Below are 20,324 nucleotides of genomic sequence, written 5' to 3' on the forward strand. Positions count from 1 at the left end.
AAGTCTTTCGAGGGGGGATTCACGGTCACAGACCTTAGCTGGCTGGGAGAGCTGCAATGTTTTTTTATCTTTCACTTTGATTTTCACGGCGGATGACATGCCAGGACGGTCACACCGTGTTCAATATACTTATATGTAAATAATAACAATATTTTAAAAGAAAATTTTTTTAAAAAAGAACCCAGTCCACTAACCACTTTAATTGGCACTTTGAGACGGGTTGGCTTTGGATCAGTTGTGGGAACGTAATGATTCTAGGCTGCGTCCCCGCTTGGCTCCACCTCCGACTATGCCAAGACCCAGGCCCTAGTCTGAAGATGTCCCATGCTTGGTTCCTAGCACCTCTTCATTTTATAAGCCAGCCAGGTTGATAAATGCCGAGGGACCGGTCTGTCCTCCTAATTGAGGAATTCTAGGCGGTGTGTCTTTGCCGGTTTTCATTTTGAGTTTTTCCTCTTCAGGTTCGCTGCTGCCGCCGAGTCTGCTGCCCCTTCCGTCAACGCCAGCCAAGTGCCCTTCCTCTTTCCCCTGGCTGCAAAATCTACCCCTGCAGGAGTCCTAGGCCTGGCCACGCCTCCTCCTGCCCCCATCAAGGCTTCTACCCCAGTGACTTCAGCAAGTACGGTTCGGTCTTTCCCTCCCTCCCCTTCCTTCCCTGTGGTGGTTGGGGCATTTGAGTGCAAGCTGTTGCGGTGGGGACCTTCCCTGTGCCCCCCCCCCCCCCGCTCTGTTCCTCTCAAGTGACCCACTGGTGCAGTCGGTCCTCGATATATGACAGTAATTGAGCCCGGAATGACGGACGGACATCATGGCAGCTGTTCAGCTGGCCACCCTAATTTTGCTCTTCTCGGAGTGGGCTTTCCCCTCGTTTGATCTTTTAGGGCTTTTAAGTCGTAACCGACCGTTAGCAGCAGTTGTGCAAGTGTGTTTGTGTCCCCCCCCCCCCCCTCTTTTGGTGTTCTTGCTTCCAGCAGCGCGTCTACCACAAAGCGCTCCCGCAGCTTCGGGCCTTCAGAAAGCGGCCAAGATATCACCAGTGGCTGCAAAATTGAGCCCTTCGCAGGTAAGAAGGAATTCGATCGCTTTTCTGTGAATTGAGCTGTTCTGTATTGCAAATTAATAACCCAAATTTCTATGTAGGAAGAGAGGGTGGATGCCAGTGAAAGGCAACACCTGTGGGTATTTATGGCACTGCCGGACTGACAGCCGATGCGCCCGTCTTTATTTTGGCCGTGGAAGGATGTTAAATTCATGTGGCTTTCATTGCCTTTCCCAGCCGGCATCAGGGCCAACAACGTGCCTACAATGTCTTCCCTCAACCCGTTGAGGGTTTTCTTTTCTTTTTCTTTTTTAAAAATACTTTATTGTTAAAAATAAAAGTTGGACATGGTGCAACCATCCTGGCGTTATCTCCACCATACAAAACTAAAGTATAACATGAGTATATCTTATGCATTCCGCATACGTTACTTTCTGAGGCTCTTTCTCTTATGCAGCTCTGGGCTATGCCGTCTCTTATCTGGCTTTTCTGTAAAGCTACACTAAGAGAATCTTGCCGCTCTGAAAGTACAAATCTCCCACCGTCCCTTTCACAGCCTGAGAAACTAGAGAGGGCCTCTTCTGAGCCTCTTTCTCTACGCATTAGGCAGCTCTGGGCTATGCCTATGTCTCTTATCTGATCATTCCCTAGATAGCATTCCTTCCACCCCTCAAGGCCTTTCCCACACACTATCACACCCCTTGAAGGTGGAACAAGTGTCGGTCATTATCTCTGCACGGGCTCTAAATGGAAGGACACCGTTCCGAAAATCGGATGCGCCTCAGCTCTCTTCATCTCTTCAGTCGTTCGTTCCTCTTGATTCCTTGTCTGATGGCTGATTTCACGTTGCACCTTCCAGGGTCGGCAGCAGCCTTCCGGTGTTGGGGTGGAGAAGCAGCCCTGCCAGTGGAAAGAGACGGATCCTGTCATCGTCGGGATAAGAGAAGAGGTAAATCACCTTTGCACCTGTGGATTCTCCCTGACGTTTTCATAAGAGGCTGTTAGGAAGATAGTTTTGCATGCAAGGTTTGTGCTGGCTGTCGCTGTTTCCTCATTACCTGCCGTGAAGAATTGCAGGTAATCAGGTGCAGAGAGAGGGGGAAACGCCTCAACTGGTGGTCCGCAGAAAAACTATCTGCATTTTTTATATTGGACTAAATCAGGGGTCCTCCAACGGTGGCCCCTGGGACGGATACGTGCAATGGACGCTTGTGTGGCTGCAGAGAGTCTCCCCCTTCGGGGTCTTTTTGTGGAGGTCGGAGGGGGGGGGGCAGAAATTCTGACTTGGGGTCTGCTTCAGCCTCCTGGTGCGGGGCTTTGGGAGGGAAGAGCCGGTGGGCCTCGTTCCAGTGGGACGGCATCATGGCCTGGAACTGGCTGACCATCTCAGCCCGCTAAGCCTCCAGGCGCCAGTGCCTTGCACTCCCGCAGGTCTTCCCTCTGCTTGGAAAGCCTATGCTCCTAGTCCTCAGTGAGGTGCTTCTGCTGAGCCTCCTTCTCGGCCGGATCCAATTTGAACCGAGCTGTTTTGCCAACTCTTTCTCCTGGGGGCTGCTTAGCTCCAGCAACTCCTTCCTCTTGGGGCCCTAAGGAGCCCAGTGGGGAGGGGTGAGTAAAGGCTGGCGAGGCGCCCCTCAACATGAGTGACATTGAGTTCGCCACACCCACCCAGTCACATGACCACCTAGCCACGCCCACCCAGCCGGTCATTAGGCAGATCGTATTAGTGGTCTGCGGGATTTAAAATTATGAATTCAGTGGTCCCTGAAGTCCGAAAGGTTGGGGACCCCTGGATTTATAATATAAGGCACCGGTCCCCAACCCTAGGGGGTCATGCCCCACAACAAGCCGTGCAAGCAACGGGCCGGCAAGGACACACACACAGCTCAACCTGCGCAAGCGAGGAGGAGGAGGAGGAGGAATTCAATGGAGTAGAAAAGCAGATTTTTAACGTGTTACTCCGGGAAAAGTCCTGTTGAGCGTCTCTTTTCACCTCCCTCTTGTCATTCTCTGGAACTATTTATTCTCCAATATCTACCCCCCCCCTCTACCCCCCCCCCCCGGGGCCTGGCTTGATTCCGCAGATCGCCCATTTCCAGAAAGAGTTGGAGGAACTGAAGGCTCGGACGGCCAAGGCCTCGTTTCAGGTGGGCAGTGAGGAGGAGAAGAAGCAGCTACGCATGGAAGCCACCGACCTGCACACTTTCCTGCTGGAAATCAAAGAGACCACAGAGGTGAGGAGGAGGAGGCGGTGGAGTTGCCGGGTGCCAAAAGTGGCACAGATTTGGGGAAAACAATTGGAATAGAGCTGGAAGGGGTCTCGGAGGTCTTCTAGTCCAACCCCTTGCTCAAGCAGGAGGCCCTTTACCATCTGAGACAATTGGCTGTCCAGTCTCTTCTTGAAAGCCTCCAGGGATGAAGCACCTGCAACGTCTGGTGGAAAGTTTCTCCTTAATTCCAGATTGCTTCTCTCTCCTTGGTTACTTTTCCCACCTGTTGCTTCTTGTCCTTCCCTCAGGTGGTTTGGAGAATAGCTTGCCCCCCCCCCCTCCTCTCTGTGTCAGCCCCTGAGATGCTGCTGTCATGTCCTCCCTGATCCTCCTCCTCCTCCTCTCTGGACTAGCCAAATCCAAATCCTGCAGTTAATTAATAATCTAAAATAATTAATAAAACCAAGAGCAGATTATTTGTTAGATTCAGGCATTTATTTATTTTTCCTTTATTATTTTTAATGTATTCTATTTTAATATTGGTATCCTGCCTTTACTATTTGTACAAATAATTCAAGGCAGCGAACTTATACAACACAACACAGCTTCCTCCTATTTTCCCCGCACAACCACCACCCTGTGAGGTGGGGTTGGACTGAGAGAAGGGACTGGGCCAAAGTCACCAAGCCGGCTTTCATGGCCAAGGCGGAACTAGAACTCACCAGCCCCTTGTCACTAAATATATGGTGGTAAGACTAGGACAACCTGTAACGAATTGCCTGTCTGTCTCTTTCTCTCACCTGCCTCTCGCAGTCCCTTCATGGAGACATCAGCCTCCTGAAGACCAACCTGTTGGAAGGCTTTGCAGGGGTGGAGGAAGCCCAGGAGAAGGACGAGCAAGCTCACAACTCAGAGTACTTGCACCTGCTTTACAAGAAGCCCTTGGACCCCAAGAGCGAAGGGCAGCTTCAGGTAGGAGCAGAGAGCATCTCTCGGGTCCAGGGTGCCTTCAGGAAGCTCCCCAAGCAGACCAGGAGAAGTCCTCTTCTGCGGTGGTCGTCATCTGCCCGCTGGACTGTTGAGGGAAGCTGGCTGAGGTTCAGGAAGTGGGATCCAGCGTCAAAAACTAGTTGCTAACCGTAGCCCTGTGTGGAGGAGGAGTTCATTTTGCAGTGTGGGAGAGCGCCAAGGATTGAGCTGGGAAGGGAGGAGGAGAGCAGAGGAAGAGGAGGAGGAAGGAGAAGGAGGAGAGGAAGGGAAGGGTGAGGAAGAGGAAGGCAGAGAAGAGGAAAAGGGAGAGGAGAGAGAAAAAGGAAGAGAGGAGAGAGGGAAGGAGAGAGGGAAAGAAGGAAGGAAAAGGGGAGAGGAGACCCAAAGAAATGCACCACCAGGGTTCAGATCCAGATGGACTGTTGGCTCCAGTGCATCCAGATGAGCGTCTCCCGGAGAGGCCAGGCCCAGCCATCCCAGAGAGCTGAGGGCCCAACCTTCCCTTCGGGTAGCTTGGCATAACCCCCCACCCCACCCCTGGAAGAACGTTCCCCTGTGGACGTTTTGAGCTGAAGGTGGAAACTTTCTCCCGGGCAGGAAATCCGTCGCTTGCATCAGTACGTGAAGTTTGCTGTCCAAGACGTGAACGACGTTCTGGATTTGGAGTGGGATCGGCACCTGGAACAGCAGAAGAAGCAGAAGTGAGGGCGGCTTCAGGCGGGGAAATGAAAAATCTTTGGTCCCCCCCCCCCCCCGTCCGTCCCCCCCAAGATTTCCTGCGGGCTTTTTAAGCACCAAGCACGGCTTCCCTTGCTTTTGCCGATTTAGCTTCAGATACCGATTGCTTTGACAACTCTCTTACAAAAATCATGTTTTTTTACAGTTAAGTTTAGAAGGGTTCACATTGAGTTTAAAGAGGTTGTTTGCATGAATATTATTGCGATTAAAACATGGAAAAATAATTTACAGGTAAAACATGACTATGTACAATTTTGTATGCAATACCTAAGTCTGAGCACAAGGGACGCAGTTCCAGGTTACCCAAACCAAGATTTTTGGGCCTAGTAGCATTCTCCTCCTCCTCCTCCTTCTTTTCCTCCTCCTCCTCCTCCTCCTCCTCCTCCTCCTGCCATATCCGGACGTTGGCAATCCTATTTTTGTCAACAGCCTCACAAAAAAGTGTTGCTCGGTTTTCTCCGAACCTTCGGTTTGCCTTCCCTCTTTCCCTGGGGGATCGTGAAGGATGTTGTATTTTTCCAAGTGTCGCATCCCATATCCGAAATATTCCAACTTTCGCTTTTTCATGGCTTTGGTGATTTCCCTCGGCTTTCCCAGGCGGCTCATCACCTCTTTTTGTTTCTGATGTTGTCAACCCAGCTTCTACGTAGCAGCCGCCTGTGAATCCACATCCGAGTAGCATTGGGGATTCTGTGGTGTACAGAACAGTGCAAAACGTTCCTCGTGAAGTACTTCTGAATTTTAATGCATTGCAAGCACAGCTGCGTTCCCAACCTTTTTTCCTCCTCTCGATGCCTGACCTCGTTCTCCCTCCCTGCTTTTCTGACGTAGGCGTTTAGCTGTCCCTGAGCGAGAGACTCTCTTCAACGCCCTCACGAACAACCGGGAGATCATCAACCAGCAGAGGAAGAGGCTGAAGAAGTTGGTCGACAGCTTGTATGAGCTCCGTTTATACAACCACGTCACTCCGTGGAACGCGTCCGCTCAAGGCTCTTCTCACACCAGCATCCAGAGGTGAGGGCTGCTGGAGGAATTCTCCAGAAAAAACAATATTTCCTTCTTCTCTTGACCTGTTCGAAAAATGTTGGAAGGAAGTGATCTTTCTGGATTTGCATGAGACATCATTTTGTTGAGATAAAGCCTTCTGTTGTGGCCCACCAGTGGATCTGGCAGCAGATTCGGACAGTGAGGAGGTTGGGGAGGAACTTGGGCCAGTCCTGGAGTCTGGGGAGGGCTCTGCGCCTGAGGCAGAGACGGGGCCAAGGCCGTCCGGCAGATCTCAGCTGCCTTCGGAGCTAGACAGCCATGAGGCAGAGGAACAGCTGGAGCCTGTTCCCAGTGTGCACATGCCCAGAGCTGCCAGAAGAAAAGAACAGCTGAGAAATCAGGGTTGAGCCACAGGTGAATGGCCCCTCCCCAGAGGAAACAAAAGAGGAGCGAAAGGGGAGGGGGCTTTTGCAGGAAACAATTCGCTCATTCGGTCATTAGATTCGTTTCAGGAGTGTGAAGATCTGTCCATGAATCTCAGAGACTCTGTGCAAAGTCTTTCCTTGCACAGCACCTCATTGGGAAAATATTTACATGGCAGCTTTCCAGGACAGATAAGGTCTGTGGTCCTAAATATTCCTTTGAAAGGCTGTTTTGAAAAGATTTTTTCCCCCCCTTTTGTGGCAGCTTGGAGAGCGAGCTGGAGAATCTGAGCAACGCCTTAACGAAAGCCACGCTGGAATCTTCCACCAAAGCATCATCTCCCTCAGCTGGTAACTAGTCCCTGCTGTTTCCTTGACCAGGTTCTACCGGAGCAATGTGCCATTGCCTCTTTCCTACGGCTGAGAGAAAACGGCTGGCTCACTAGCAGTAGCACTTAAGTCTTATATACCGCTTTCCAGTGCTTTCCAGCCCTCTCTGAGCATTTTACAGCCTCAGCCTGTAAAAAAGAGTTGGCATCGCCTCTTGCCCCCAACAGTCTGGGTCCTCATTTTACCCCCTAGGAAGGATGGAAGGCCTGAATGAAGGTCATTGGCTGGCCTTGTGTGCCTAAGGCAGGACTGGAACTCACAGCCTCCCGGTTTTTTCACCTGGCGCTTTAACCAGCGACACCAAGCTGTCTCTTCATAGCATCTAGTCCCCCACACAGTGGTTTCTAAAAAGATATCAATTTGGAAAGTAAATAAACAAACCTTCGATCGTAGTCCTCCACTTACGACAGTTCATTTATTGACCTGTTTGAAGTCAAACTGAATGACGAACCGAAGAAGAGCCATAAAACTCTGTTCTTTTGTTCCCTGGTTCTCCCAGCTAAGTTGTCCGTTGTGAAGCAGTCTCAGCTGAGGAATTTCTTGTCTAAGAGAAAACTGCCCCCTGTCCGCTCGACAGCACCAGGTAAATAGATCAGCATCCCCGAAAATGTTTTCCCTTTCAGGACAAAAACAAGTTTCTTCTCTTTTCATCCACTCCCCTTTAGCAACCGGATTTTTCTTGATGATCAGTGTAGTTCTTGCCTCTTTTTTTTTAAAAAAAAAATATTTTAATATAAACAATCCATTAAACACTCATCTGGGTACAAATATTTTGTACTCATGAACTAAATGGCGCTGGAAAAAAGTGACTTGAGGGGACCGTTTTTCACACTTGTGGACCGTTGCAGAATCCCCGGGATCACGTGATCAAAATTTGGACACGGGGCAACTGGCATGTGCTTATGGATGGTTTCCTGGAATCATGCTTTTTTTTTTTTTTCCAATTAGATTATAGAATAAAATACAAAAATACAGAAGCAGATGGGAAGACAGAGCAGGGAGGAAAAGGGAAAAGGGTTCCTGGGATCACGTCACCCCTTTTTGCGACCTTCCGGCAAGCCAAGTCAATGGGGAAGCCAGATTCACTTCACCACCCTGTCACTCACTTAACAACTACAGGGGTTCGCTTAACAACGGTGTCAGGAAAGATCATAGCCTGGGGTGAAACTTGGTTTCACTTCTCGAGAAATTTGGAGCTTAATTGCGGTTGTACCTCTATTAATAATTCTCCTCCCTCCCCTCTGTTTTTTTTTTTGCAGCCACTCTGTCCCAGTCAGCTTTCCTGTCTCTGAGATACGATGAAGACCTGGACGAGATCAGCTCTGCCTCTTCAGTCGCCCAGTCCTTGGAGAACGAGGAGACGGAAGGGGTGGATCAGGAGGAAGTGGAGGTGGTGGTACCAGTCCCAGCACCTCGCCACGCCCCAGTCGTCCGGACACCTTCAATCCAACCCGCCCTGTTGTCGCAGCCCCTGCATCTTGGCAAACCCCACGTCACAATGGGCACTTTAAGTGAGTTGATTGCGGCATTTAGAGAGCTTTCCGTGGGGGAGATTAGAGGTTAAGATCTGTTCTGACTTAGGCTTCCTGAACAAGCAAGAAAGTGAGTCTGGGTCCCTGCAAAACCCCTTTTACTTACACGACTGTGAATTCCTTTCATTCACGGTCAGCAAGGCTTAGTAAAACAGTCTTTTCAAAGGAATGTTTATCCACACGAACCTTATCTCGCTTGGAGAGCTGCCAGGTAACCAGTTTCCAACCACGGGGCAAGGCAAGGCTTGGCCCAGAGTCTCTTACAGTCACAAACAGAACTTTCCACTCTTGAAACGACCAAAAGAACAAATTGTTTCCTGCAAAAGCCCCCTCCCCATTCGCTCCTCTTTTGTTTCCTCTGGGAGGGGCCAATCGCCTCCAAGGTGTGGCTTTACTCCCAAGTCGACCCTGCTTTCTTAGTTATCTTCTGGCAGCTCTGTGCATGCGCACACTGGGAACAGGCTCCAGCTGTTCCTCTGCCTCACTGCTGTCTGGCTCCCTCTCTGCCTCCCTTGTCTGAGCTTTCCTAACCCCAACCCCCCCAGGACTGGCCCATCTTCCTCCCCAACCTCCGACTCTGCTGCCAGCTCTGTGGGCCTCAACAAGACCTGCAAAAAATGAATGAAAGGAGGACTGTGGTCTCCTTGGTGCGCTCTGAGCTGGCTTGCTTTCTTGCAGACATTTCATGACCCAGCTTGGTAACATCATCACTGCCAGTAAGGAATGGGGTTTGCTGTCCATTTATATTGTAGTGGCTTTTTATCTCTGTGTATGTGGGGTTTTTCCTCGGTTGAGTTGTTTGCTGTTAGAAACTTGCATTAAAATTAGAATAAAAGTTAGTAAAACGTGGCAGAACTCCCTTAAGAAATGTCTCTTTTAAGGACCGAAATTTGGGCCTCCATTGTCATCGTAAGTGAGGCTACCTGTATTTCATCCCAGAAAGACCTTTCATGACGTGGTTTTCAAACCCTTTTCTGGAACGGCAAAAACAAATTATCCTGAGCCGTGACAGCCGTTCCTCCGGTTCATATATTAGAATAATTAGCGTCATCGGCCTCTGAGGAACGCTTAACGTTCCATTTGGGAGGGTAGAATTGCAGTCATAAAACAGACGCTGAATAATGGTGGCCTGGATCCAGCTGAAGAGGGAACTGTGATCTTAAAGGACCGTGGCTCTGCCTTCTTGAGGAAGCAGAAATCCCTCCTAGGGATCTTAATTAACGTTGGCAAGGAAATTCATCCCTTTTGACTTTTGAGATTACCTCAGCAAATGTCCTCCGTCTCTCTCCCTCTCCGCCCCCCCTCCTCTCTCCTAGTGTCTACCCCTAAACCCATCCTCCCCGGGGCAGAGAACACAATGTTAGCAACGAAGACGGTGAAGCATCGAGCCCTCATTCCTTCCGTCACTCTCCCAGCCCCCCAGGCTGCTGCAGAAGCTGCCTTGAGAAGACAGGTGGCGAACCAAAATCCAGGTATTCTATTCTGCCTTCTTTTTCTATTCTGTTCTGTTCCATTGCATTCATTCTAATGCTGAATTCTATTATTCTGTTCATTCTAATTTTAAATTCTATTCATTCCATTCTATTCCCTATTCTACTCTACTCTACTCCTTATTCTATTCTATTCATTCCATATTCTCTAGTATACTCACTATTCACTATTCTATTCTACTGTACTCTACCCCCTATTCTCTATTCTACTCCACTCCACTTTATTCCTTATTCTGTCCTGTTCCATTCCACTCCGTTCCATTCTAAATTATCTTGCTCTTTATTCTTACTCGACAGCGGTGAACACCTCCCTGACCGAATCGACTCTGAAGAACGTCCCTCAGGTGGTCAACGTCCGAGAGATGAAAAGCAGTGGGTCTCCCCCAACAGTCTCTGCAGCAGTGGGGTAGGTAACTTCGGCCTTTGTCAAATAAAGGAGAGACTCTTCAAGCCGGACAGTTAATGAATAAGTAAGAATTTTAATTCCGTTGAAAGAGATTCTTTGCCGAATCCCCTAAAGCAAAGATATTGGGAGTGGATCGAGTTCATTCATTGTTAATGTTGACTTTTTGGCTGCAGCCTTTGTTTATAATGTGTGTGTTTTTGTGTGTGTGTGTGTGTGTGTGTTGGCTTTCCACAGTTCTGTTTTATCCAGTTTTCCAGCCATAACAAATAGCTTTTTCCCACTCAAATGTCCTTGAATCTCTCCTGAGCAGTTATTAGGCAAGCCAAGAACACACCAGTGTTGCTTAGCGGAGCAAAACTTTGCTGATAGCTGGACATTTTGCCTTGGAGAAGCTGGACAGTTATTTTTGTTTCAAGGTTTTTATTTTTTATTACAAATTTTTACATATTTTATGAACAAAGTATTGTCTGGATCTTTTCTTTTACATCCTCTCATATGCATAATGTCAGGTTTCCCACAGATGCCCTAATTTTACATCATATCTCTATTTCCAATTTCAGACATATCAGTTTCAGCCTCTTTCCATATTTTTTATCTTAAACCTATTTTCTTCTTCATACATAAACAGTATCACTAATCGCCTTAATTTCTAATCTCTTGCAATAACATCAACTCCATTGCTAAATATGTTTCTCCAATTCCCCATCCCACTCTTTTAACATTTCATCTTCCTCTCTTAATTTAAATTATCTTCAAAGTTAAACCAAATTGCCATTTCACCTTTCATCTGTTGGTCTGTTTTGCTCTAAGCCACAAACATCATCAAAATCCATTTTTTACATACATAACATTTAACTTAATGTATTATCCATAATTGATAATGTTGATATAATTCCCTTACGTCTTAATTAACTATCCACCATTAATAATATTAGTACAATTCCCTTTAACATACTAATAATATGTACCTTATTTCCCTTCTTTCCCCTCTAACCATTTTCTCTTGGTCTCTCAAAGACTAGCTGGACATTTATTTTTAAAAAGCCCCCATTGATGGAGTGCCCACAATTTCCAGTGGCCAGCCGTTCCACTGACTAATCGTTCTCACCGTGAGAAATTTCTTTTTAGTTCTAGGTTGAATCTTTAATGCTCTTCCACCCATTGCTTCTTGTCCTACACAAGTGGCCCAGGGTGGGATTGTGTGTATACAGTTTCTAGGAATTTAACAAGTCTTAGCCAGCTATCTTGGGCGAAGTCGGCCTTCGTAGGTCTGGCTAGATTTGCCCAACGTAGCTAACTGAAGGTTTGTCGCCGGAGATTTTGCCCCATTTCACAACTTTTCTTGCCACTTTGTGAAGTGAATCACTGCAGTTTGTTAAGTGAGTCACGCGTTGACTTGGCTCGCCAAAGGGGAGATCATGAGACCCGACCCACCCCCAGGCGACACTGCGACCGTCATAAATGGGGTCAGTTGCCAAGCGCCTGAATTTTGGTCCCAGGGGATGTCTGCATTGGTTGTAAGTGTGAAAGGGGACTCTCATCTGTCCGTTGTTTTCAGTGCCGTTGTAACTCCGAACGGTCACTAAACGAATGGTTGTAAATCAATGAAACCATCCGATGCTCCGGTGTCAGAGTTGCAGAAAGAGCTGGAAGTGAAATGCTCAGCTCCCTCCAGAGAGATCTTTTTCTAAATCCTGTGAGAGAGTTTGTACAAGGTGTATCTGCTAAGCTGCTGATGATGATAAGACTATAAATCTTCCTCTTTGTACTCCCACTGGGGGGGGGGGGAAGGGAGGGAATCCATGAGTCTTTTGTTTTATGCTGACCCTGAAAATTTTGGCAGGAGTTTGTAAATCTTGAGCCAGAGAAACTTCGTTTTTTCCTCTCCCTCCAATTTCTCTGCTGAGAGTCTGGCCCGAAGCCATTTCACCTCTTAGCGGAAGATTCTTGGTCAAAAGGCTGCCGTTCTCTCTATAAATATTGGATTTTCTTGGCTTGGCCAGGACTTTGCACCGGCTGCTTAGTGTCAACCCAGCCTACCTCTCTGGGTTGTTGTTATGGGAATATAAACGGGGGAAATCTGCCTTGAATTTTCTGAGGATGCAGAGATGGATGGATGGATGGATGGATGACGTAGACAGACAGACAGCAAAGAGACCTAGGTAGGGGGAGGGAGGCGAGGGAAGAAGGAAGGAAAAACTGTTGAATGAATGGAGAGATGACATGGATGGGCAGAAGGCGGGAGGGAGGGAGGGAAGGTTTGTATGCCAACACAAGAAGATGCTTCTGAGTAACTCACACCCAAGGATGCAGCAGGCAGCATCGGATTTGCCACCTTTAACAGCTCTGATAAATGGGAAGATTTGATTTGTTCTCCTTGCCAATTAGCCCAGCCTTTTCCAGATGGGTATTATCCAGAGGCTTTAGGGTTACAGCCGTTTCCCCCACTTGCCTCTGAACTCCTGGAGTCATCATCTCAACCCCCTTCAGAGGGTACCTGCTTGGCAAAGTCTGTCTTACCAATAGGAAGAGAGAACATTTGCAGCTCAGGGTTGAATTGTGGATTCCCTCCTGACCTTGGGGGTTTTCTTGCAGACATTTCATGACTCCAACTAACCAGCATCCTCAGTGACAGAAGGGAATGGAGTTCACTCTTTGTCTTACTCTTCTAGCACAGATGATGTTACCTAGTTGGGTCATGAAACATCTGCAAGAAAACCACCAAGCTCAGAGGGCACCGAGGACTCCAAAAGTCCAGCTGGTGCTTAAAAAGAAAGCGCAGATTAGTGACCACAGACACTGGTCGGTTTCTGGCCTGTTTATGGAAGAGAAGATTGGTTTATTTTGGGTTCTGAATTGTTTGGTTAGGCTCTGTCATCTTCTTCTCACTTCCTCTTCCAGGTCATCAGTTCCTCAAGGCGTTCATCAAGCTTTACCTCCCGTGGCAACAAATCAAGTTAACCAGGTACGGCTGGTCTCTGGAAAGGTCAGCCCTTCCCTTCAAGGACGAGCGGCTGGGTCGAAAGGAAGGGGAAGCCAGAGGAGGCTGCGGTTGAAGCTGAAGCTGAGAGCAACAACGCTTAGATTTATATGCCGCTTCACGGTGCTTTATAGACCCCTCTAAGCAGTTTACAGAGTCAGCCTATTGCCCCCTCCCCCCCCCCCCCCAACCACCTGGGTCCTCATTATACCTAACTCGGAAGGACGAGTCAACCGTGTGAGCATGAGTCAGAAAGAAATAGGATGGGAAGGGAAGGGGAAGATGAAAGGGGAAGGGAAGAACCGGTGAAAGAACAGGGGAAGGGAAAGAAATAGGATGGAAGGAGAAGGGGAAAGAAGGAAAGGAAGGGGCAGATGAAAGGGGAAGGGAAGGAAAGAGTGGAAACTGCTTTCTGGATAGTTTGTGACCTGCCCCTGTTTCCTAACCAAGACTTTTTTGCTTCACACTTTAGGGGGGCCCGTCAAGCACCCTGAAGATGCAGCCTCCGCCCAGCTCGGCCGCGGTGACCATGGCGTCCATCACCCAGGCCTCGGTTGGGAAAAAGAATTCAGGTCAGTTTACATTTAGCCTGACAGGAGGGGAAGCCAACTGGGCAGCATCTTTGGCCTTGCTGAAGTGGGCAACATCCGGAGAGGAGGGGACCACTCACACACACCCTCCCCAAATTAAAAAAAAAGAACAAAAATCTCATCCATTAAAGTCCAGATTTTCAAGCGTCGTTAAGCGAATCTGGCTTCCTTCATTGGCCCGGCTTGTCAGGAGGTCACAAAAGAGGACCCTGCAGCCGTGACCACGGGGACGCTCCAACCCTCATTAAGTGTCAAATAATGATCACAAGTCTTTTTCCCCTTAGCGCCGTTGTAACAAATGGTGCCGCACAACAAATAGTCGTAAGTCAAGGACCACTTCTGTCCATATATTTCAAAGGTCCAGCCGGGAGGCACTAATAACATTAATCTCCAAAGACAAGACTGAAGAACCAAAGATCCAAAATTATAGGCCAATCTCGCTGCTAAATGCCGATTATAAAATATTTATGACAATAATGGCGGAAAGAATTAAAGATATGATAAAGGAAATCATACACCCAGACCAAAATGTATTTCTCCCAATAGACACATTAGAAAACAATATAGGAACGATAATGAACATATTAGAATATTATGAGATACATTCCGAAAAACAAGAAGCATTGATATTTAATGATGCACAAAAGGCGTTTGATAACCTGAATTGGTATTTTCTTATAAATCAATTAGCAGTAATGGACTTCAGAAAGACATTTATTGGAATGATCAAAGCAATATATTCTATCCAGATGGCAAAAATTATACTAAATGGAGAAGCAACAGAAGGTTTCAGCATAACCGCAATAAAATTGCAAAAACCGAAATTAAAAATGCAGCACCTCCATCGCCCACCTAAGAATACCCCGACAGTCCTCCGCGGCAGGGTCTCTCCTCATTTGACCCCAATGCCTGAGTAAAGGACAAACCTTCCTAGTTTTCCAGAAGGCTAAAGGGGGGGGGGGTGGGTGGGCTAGCCAGATGTGGGGCATTATCCCACGTTTTCAATTACACACCATTTGGGGAGATTAAGCATAATCCCGTCTTACAAATGCCGAAACCGGGAGCTGAATTTCTGAGAGCGTGACGGCATTTCTGCAGCCAAGCTCAAAGGCCCCTTAAAACTCATTTTTTGGGTAGAGTGTTTGAACCTTGTAGAAGAAGATCTGCCTGCTTACAGCTGAAGAGAGGCAGGATAGGCAGGCTGCCCATAAAAACAGATAAATAAACCTCGTTTCCAAGGTAGCAGAATAACAAGCGTTGGAAGGGACCATCCGTGGCTAACTAGCAGAAACAGAAGTTAGACGTTGAAAAGCATCAGAGAATGATGAATTGCATAAGGAAGGTTCACGAAAATGGATAAGCAAATACTGTGATGATGATGATGATGATGATGATGATGATGATGATGATGATGATGTAATTGTTATTGTGGGTTGTTATTATTTCTCAAAATTAACCGTACCCAAACAACACACTATTTATGCAGACATGGAATTTTTTTATGTTTAATTGGGGGGGGGGGGAAGAGTTGGAAGGGATCTTGGAGGTCTTCTAGTCCAACCCTCTGCTCAGGCAGGTGCCTCTATACCAGTGACGGTGAACCTATTCCACACTGAGTGCCCAAACTGGGAGGTGCATGGATGTCTCTGCAAGTGCATGCGATGGAGCACCACAAACCCGGAGACCAGCTGGCGGTTCACATGTGTGTGCTGGCCATCTGGTCTTCAGGTTTTGGCACACACATGCACACCGGCCAGCTGGTCTTCATGCGCCCCGGAGCGCTGGAAACCCAAAGAGCAGCTGGCTGGCGCACACATGCCTGTTTTTGGGTCATTTTCGGGCTGGATTCTGGCTATTTTCTGGCACCCACAAAGACCAGCTGGACGGGGACAAGAACAGCTGGCCAGAGGGCTCTGCGTGCCACGGGTTCCCCATCATGGCTCTATGCCATTCCAGACAAATTGCCATCCAACCTCATCTTAAAAACCTCAAGTGATGGAGCTCCCACGTGGCTTCCGGAGACGAGCTCTTCCAGTGAAGCAACTTAGTAGAGTTAGCTTTTGTCGCAGCTCAGAACAGGCCGAGGGTGTGAGAAGCCCTCCTCCCTGAGCATTGTGGCACACTCAGCAAAAATGCAGGTGCGCCAGAGACAGCCACACCAAGAGTGCCGAAGCTTGGGGCCCGATGAGCTCATTGACGCAGGAAGGTCGAAGAGGAAGAAAAATGGGATCACACAATGTTGATGAGTTTGGAGAACTGAAATGTTGCTGCTTTTCAGCTCCCTGTTCCCAAGAATAAGGTGTGGTGGCCCTCCAGGAGAGCTGGCGGCAGAGTCGCAGAGTGAGGAGGTTGGGGAGGAAGATGGGCCAGTCCTGGAGCCTGGGGAAGGCTCTGATGAGGCAGAGGGGGGGCCAGGGCCATCTGACAGTTATCAGCTGCCTTCAGAGTCAGACATCAGTGAGGCAGAGGAACAGCTGGAGCCTGTTCCCAGAGTGCGCATGTGCAGAGTGGCCAGACGAAGGGAAGAGCTAAGGAACAGGGGCCCACTTGGGAGGAAGGCCACAGGTGGATGATGAATGGCCCCTCCCAGAGGAAATAAAAGAGGAGCGAAAGGGGAGTGGAGTTTGCAGGAGACAATCAGTTCCCTTCATTGGTTCTTGACCCTCCGAGGCTCCTGGCCAAGTTCTGCAGATCTCGGCCTGGCAGCTCTCCAAGCCAGAGAAGGTCTGTGACTGTAAATCCTCCCTTGAAAGACTTTGCTGGAGGCGAATGAACAGAATTCACAGTCAATTAATAAAAGGGGTTTTTGCCGGGACAAGGAGTCTCCTTCAGGCTCTTGGGAAGCCTCGGTCAGAACATTGTTGCCTCTTAATAAGGGGGAAATCACACCTTGCAAAGCTATCAAAATTTGTTCCTTGGAAGGAAGAAGGTGGGATGCTGAAGAGAAATATGGTAGCTCAGTGTCTTCTGCGAATGTCAGGACGAGGGCAGGATTTTATTTTTTAAGCTTTGATTATCTGCTAACTTTCGTGATTCTTTTCCACGATGCAGGCGCCACAAAGACTGTCCCACCTGTCACCACACTGGCAGCGACGTCCATCTCAGCTGCTGCTTCCCAGTTCAACAAAGACTTCACCTTTGCCCCATCGGGGTCAGTATGGTCCAACATCCCATCCCCCTCCTCCCCTTCCAAACGCCGGGGTGGCGCTTTAAGGGGGGGGGGCATTATAGCGGATGTAGCACCAAGGAGTGATCTAGGAGAGGTAGATTTCAGCTTTTGCCAGGAGATTTGGCCCCCAAAGAGAAGAGCCCAGCTGCTCTTTTAGTGACATTGTGAGCAAGGTAAGAGTTAAGGCATGACGTTGTTGTCGCCTGCCAGTGGCCGGCGGAGCTGGCAACAGAGTCGCAGAGTGAGGAGGAACCTGGGCCAGTCCTGGAGTCTGGGGAAGGCTCTGATGATGAGGGCTCTGTGTCGGAGGCAGAGAGGGGGCCAGGGCCGTATGCCAGTTATCAGCTGCCTTCGGAGTCAGACATCAGTGGGGCAGAGGAACAGCTGGAGCCTGTTCCCAGTGTGCGCACGCGCAGAGTGGTCAGACGAAGGGAAGAGCTAAACAACAGGGCTCAACTTCGGAGTAAGGCCACAGGGGGACGATGAACGGCCCCTCCCAGAGGAAATAAAAGAGGAGCAAAAGGGAAGTGGAGTTTGCAGGAGTTCCCTTAATTGGTTCGTCACTCTCTGAGTCTCCTTGCCAAGTTCTGCAGATCTCGGCCTGGCAGCCCTCCAAGCCAGAGAAGGTCTGTGACTGTAAATCCTCCCTTGAAAGACTTTGCTGGAGGCGAAGGAGCAGAATTCACAGTCAACAAAGGAAAGGTTTTTTTTGTTGGGACCTGGAGTTCTCGGGAAGAGAACTTCCCTGGCTCTCGGGGAAGCCTCAGTCAGAACACTGATAATGATTTGAATCCCCAGAATTTGACTGACTCCTCGGTTGTCCGCAGGAGAGAGAACAAAGGGGTAGCCCCAAAATCAGACAACGTGGGGAAAAAACATACATGACTGCATAGAAGAAGCAACCGGTAAACTTTGCTGCCGTTTATAAGGCAATTCTTACAAATGCGATGTTGGTTTGTTTTATTTTCACACTTAGGGCTGGGTTTAACTTCGCTGCGGTGACTGCTTCTGCTGCAGCGCCGGCCTCTTCTGTTTTGGAAGGTAGGTTTTGGGGTGCAAGGTCTTTTGCTTGAGTATAGGGGGTCAGAGTAGAAGACCTCCAAGGTCCCTTCCAACTCAGTCATTTTGTTCTTCTTTTGGCAGCCACGCCAGCAAAGGAGCCGAACCATCCCGAAGCCTTTTCCCTCGGAGTAGGAACGAAATTTGCCTCCGTCCCGGAGTCCCCCTTCACTTTTGGGGGTGCCAAGACCCCCAGTCTTTCTGCCTTTGGGAGAGCCAGCCCCGGAGACCCCACTGGCCTTAGCAGCAATGGACAAGTGGCTGAGGCTTCCCTTCCCTTCGCAAACGCCCCCAAGCTGGAGACCCTTCCCCTCAAAGCAGGTGACCCGGCCATCCAGGCCTCGGCAGCCGGAGAGACATTGGGCAGCTTCTCCGGTCTGAGGGTCGGCCAAGCCGACGAGAACGCCAAGACCGCTCCGGCTAAGGGTCCCTCCGTTGACACAGCCACCGCACCGCAGCCGCCTGGATTCTCGGCCGGAAACACTCCGTCGGCGACCAGGCCCGCAGAGGCCATCCCCACCACCTTGGCAACGACAACGGCCGGTCCGGCAACCGGTGGAATCTTCGGCAATGTCCATTTGGTCAATCCTGGTCCTCCCGGCATCTTCGGCCTCGCAGCGCCAGCGGGCGTTGCCGCCAAGAGTCCCTTTGCCTTCGGGGGCCCTCCGACTAGCACCCCTCAAGCCTCTTCTGCCTCCGTCCTTCCGCCATCCGCCCCGAGCCTCTCGTTCGGCAGCCTCTTGACCGCTGCGGCCACGCCGGCTGCCCTTGCGAGTAAAGGAGAAGAAGAGGCCAGAACGGCTCCTGCTGAGAAGCCGCCGTCGCCCGAAGGGGCCATGCTTCCCACGGCACAGGTTGAGCCCCAGGCGTCCGTCCTGGTCCCTGAGCAGCGTCCGGCAGAAGTGCCCCACTTAGCCGGCCCCCCTGCAGAGGCAGAAGGAGGAGGGCAGCCGACAGCTCCTCCGGAAGCAGCGCCCAGCCAAGAGCTGACTCCGGCCTCGGCACCTGGCGAGCCCAAGGGGCCTGAGGGGCCCCTTCCTCCTCAGGGTCCTGCGGAAGGGCAGACCGCAGCCTCCTCGACTCCACCGGCCATCGGTTCACCGCTCCCGGAAGCCACGGCCTCCCCACCGGCCACCGCGGCGTCTGCGCCAGCCACAGCCAACACCACCTCTGCCCTTACCGAGGCAGTCCCAACCTCGTCTGGCTTCGCACAACCCCCCGGACTGCCTGCGTCTTCCTCGCCTTCCACCGGCTCGGCTTTCAGCCAGCCCACCACCGCGGCCTTGACCCACCCTGCTGCTCCCCCCGTCTTTGGTCAGGTCTCCGCAGCAGCCCCCCCGGCCCCTACGCCCTTCGGCCAACCTCCAGCAGCAGCCACCTCTCCGTCGTCCTCGGCCGCGGCCACTGGGTTCAACCCCTCGGTTTTCGGGACTGTGGCCACCTCGGGCTTCGGCCAGTCGGGCTTCGGCCAGGCCCCTGTTTTCGGCCAGTCGGCCAACCCGTCCAGCGGCTTCACGTTCAACCAGGCCGGCTTTGGAGCCTCCCCGGCGTTCGGGCAAGCGGCTTCTTCTGCCCCCGCAGCCTCCAGCAGCGGCAGCGTCTTCGGGGCAGCGTCCAGCACCAGCACGGCCAGCTCCTTCTCCTTCGGGCAGCCTTCGACCGCCAGCGGGCTCTTCGTCCCAAGCAGCGCTCCCGTCTTCGGGCAGAGTTCCAGCTTCGGGCAGAGCGGTGCCATCTTTGCCAGTCCGGCTTCCATGACGACCACCACCCCGACGTCCTCCGCCGGCTTCAGCTTCTGTCAAGCCTCCGGTAAGGTCCCCAGAGCCTGACACCCACCCCCCACCCCCCACCCCCCACCCCCCGTGTCGCGCAACTGTCACAAATCGGAGTCGGTTGTCCAAATTTGTTGAGGCGACATTGGCGACCTCGACGGTCGTGTGAGAAATGGTCATCACAAACCCCCCCCCCTCTTTTTTCCCTGCCCTGCCCTTGTAACTTTGAACAGTCACTAAATCAACTGTCGTAAGTCGAGGACAGCCTGTAGGACGGCTAAAAAAATTTTCACGGTCACCCCGGAGAGATTCAAGCGTCCCTGGGTGGCAGCCGGAATGAATGCGCTTCTCCCCAAAGCGGAGAGGAGATTAAAAACCACAGAGGACGGATTTTACAGATTTAGGTTTTCTGATCCTGACCTCGGCCGACCCGTTTCCTGCCTGGAATCCCAGCGGAGGCGGCTTTCCTTGTGGGAGCAAAGGCTGCGTGAGACTCCCTGCTTTTGGAATTGGCTGCTGGTGGTGGCTGTGCTTAAGAGGAGAAGGCCGC

General features: G+C 50.4%; 1 protein-coding gene across 3 annotated transcripts in view; it reads left to right on the top strand.

Annotated features, from left to right (window-relative positions):
- Window positions 1-20,324, top strand: part of NUP214 (nucleoporin 214) — a 42,944-nt gene that overhangs the window by 11,210 nt on the left and 11,410 nt on the right. For 2 of the 3 annotated variants that reach the window (XM_032232728.1, XM_032232730.1), the window contains exons 13-29: window positions 462-619; window positions 972-1,063; window positions 1,899-1,988; window positions 3,124-3,273; window positions 4,063-4,221; window positions 4,837-4,940; window positions 5,809-5,991; window positions 6,652-6,737; window positions 7,276-7,359; window positions 8,036-8,287; window positions 9,625-9,780; window positions 10,096-10,204; window positions 13,106-13,169; window positions 13,657-13,756; window positions 16,826-16,925; window positions 17,920-17,984; window positions 18,087-19,811. In XM_032232728.1, coding sequence (XP_032088619.1) covers window positions 462-619; window positions 972-1,063; window positions 1,899-1,988; window positions 3,124-3,273; window positions 4,063-4,221; window positions 4,837-4,940; window positions 5,809-5,991; window positions 6,652-6,737; window positions 7,276-7,359; window positions 8,036-8,287; window positions 9,625-9,780; window positions 10,096-10,204; window positions 13,106-13,169; window positions 13,657-13,756; window positions 16,826-16,925; window positions 17,920-17,984; window positions 18,087-19,811 — 3,677 coding nt within the window. The remainder of the gene's footprint in view (window positions 1-461; window positions 620-971; window positions 1,064-1,898; window positions 1,989-3,123; window positions 3,274-4,062; window positions 4,222-4,836; window positions 4,941-5,808; window positions 5,992-6,651; window positions 6,738-7,275; window positions 7,360-8,035; window positions 8,288-9,624; window positions 9,781-10,095; window positions 10,205-13,105; window positions 13,170-13,656; window positions 13,757-16,825; window positions 16,926-17,919; window positions 17,985-18,086; window positions 19,812-20,324) is intronic. The other variant, XM_032232729.1, reaches the window with a different exon arrangement.

The sequence above is a fragment of the Thamnophis elegans genome, chromosome 16 (assembly GCF_009769535.1).
Source record: "Thamnophis elegans isolate rThaEle1 chromosome 16, rThaEle1.pri, whole genome shotgun sequence".
Taxonomy (NCBI): domain Eukaryota; kingdom Metazoa; phylum Chordata; class Lepidosauria; order Squamata; family Colubridae; genus Thamnophis; species Thamnophis elegans.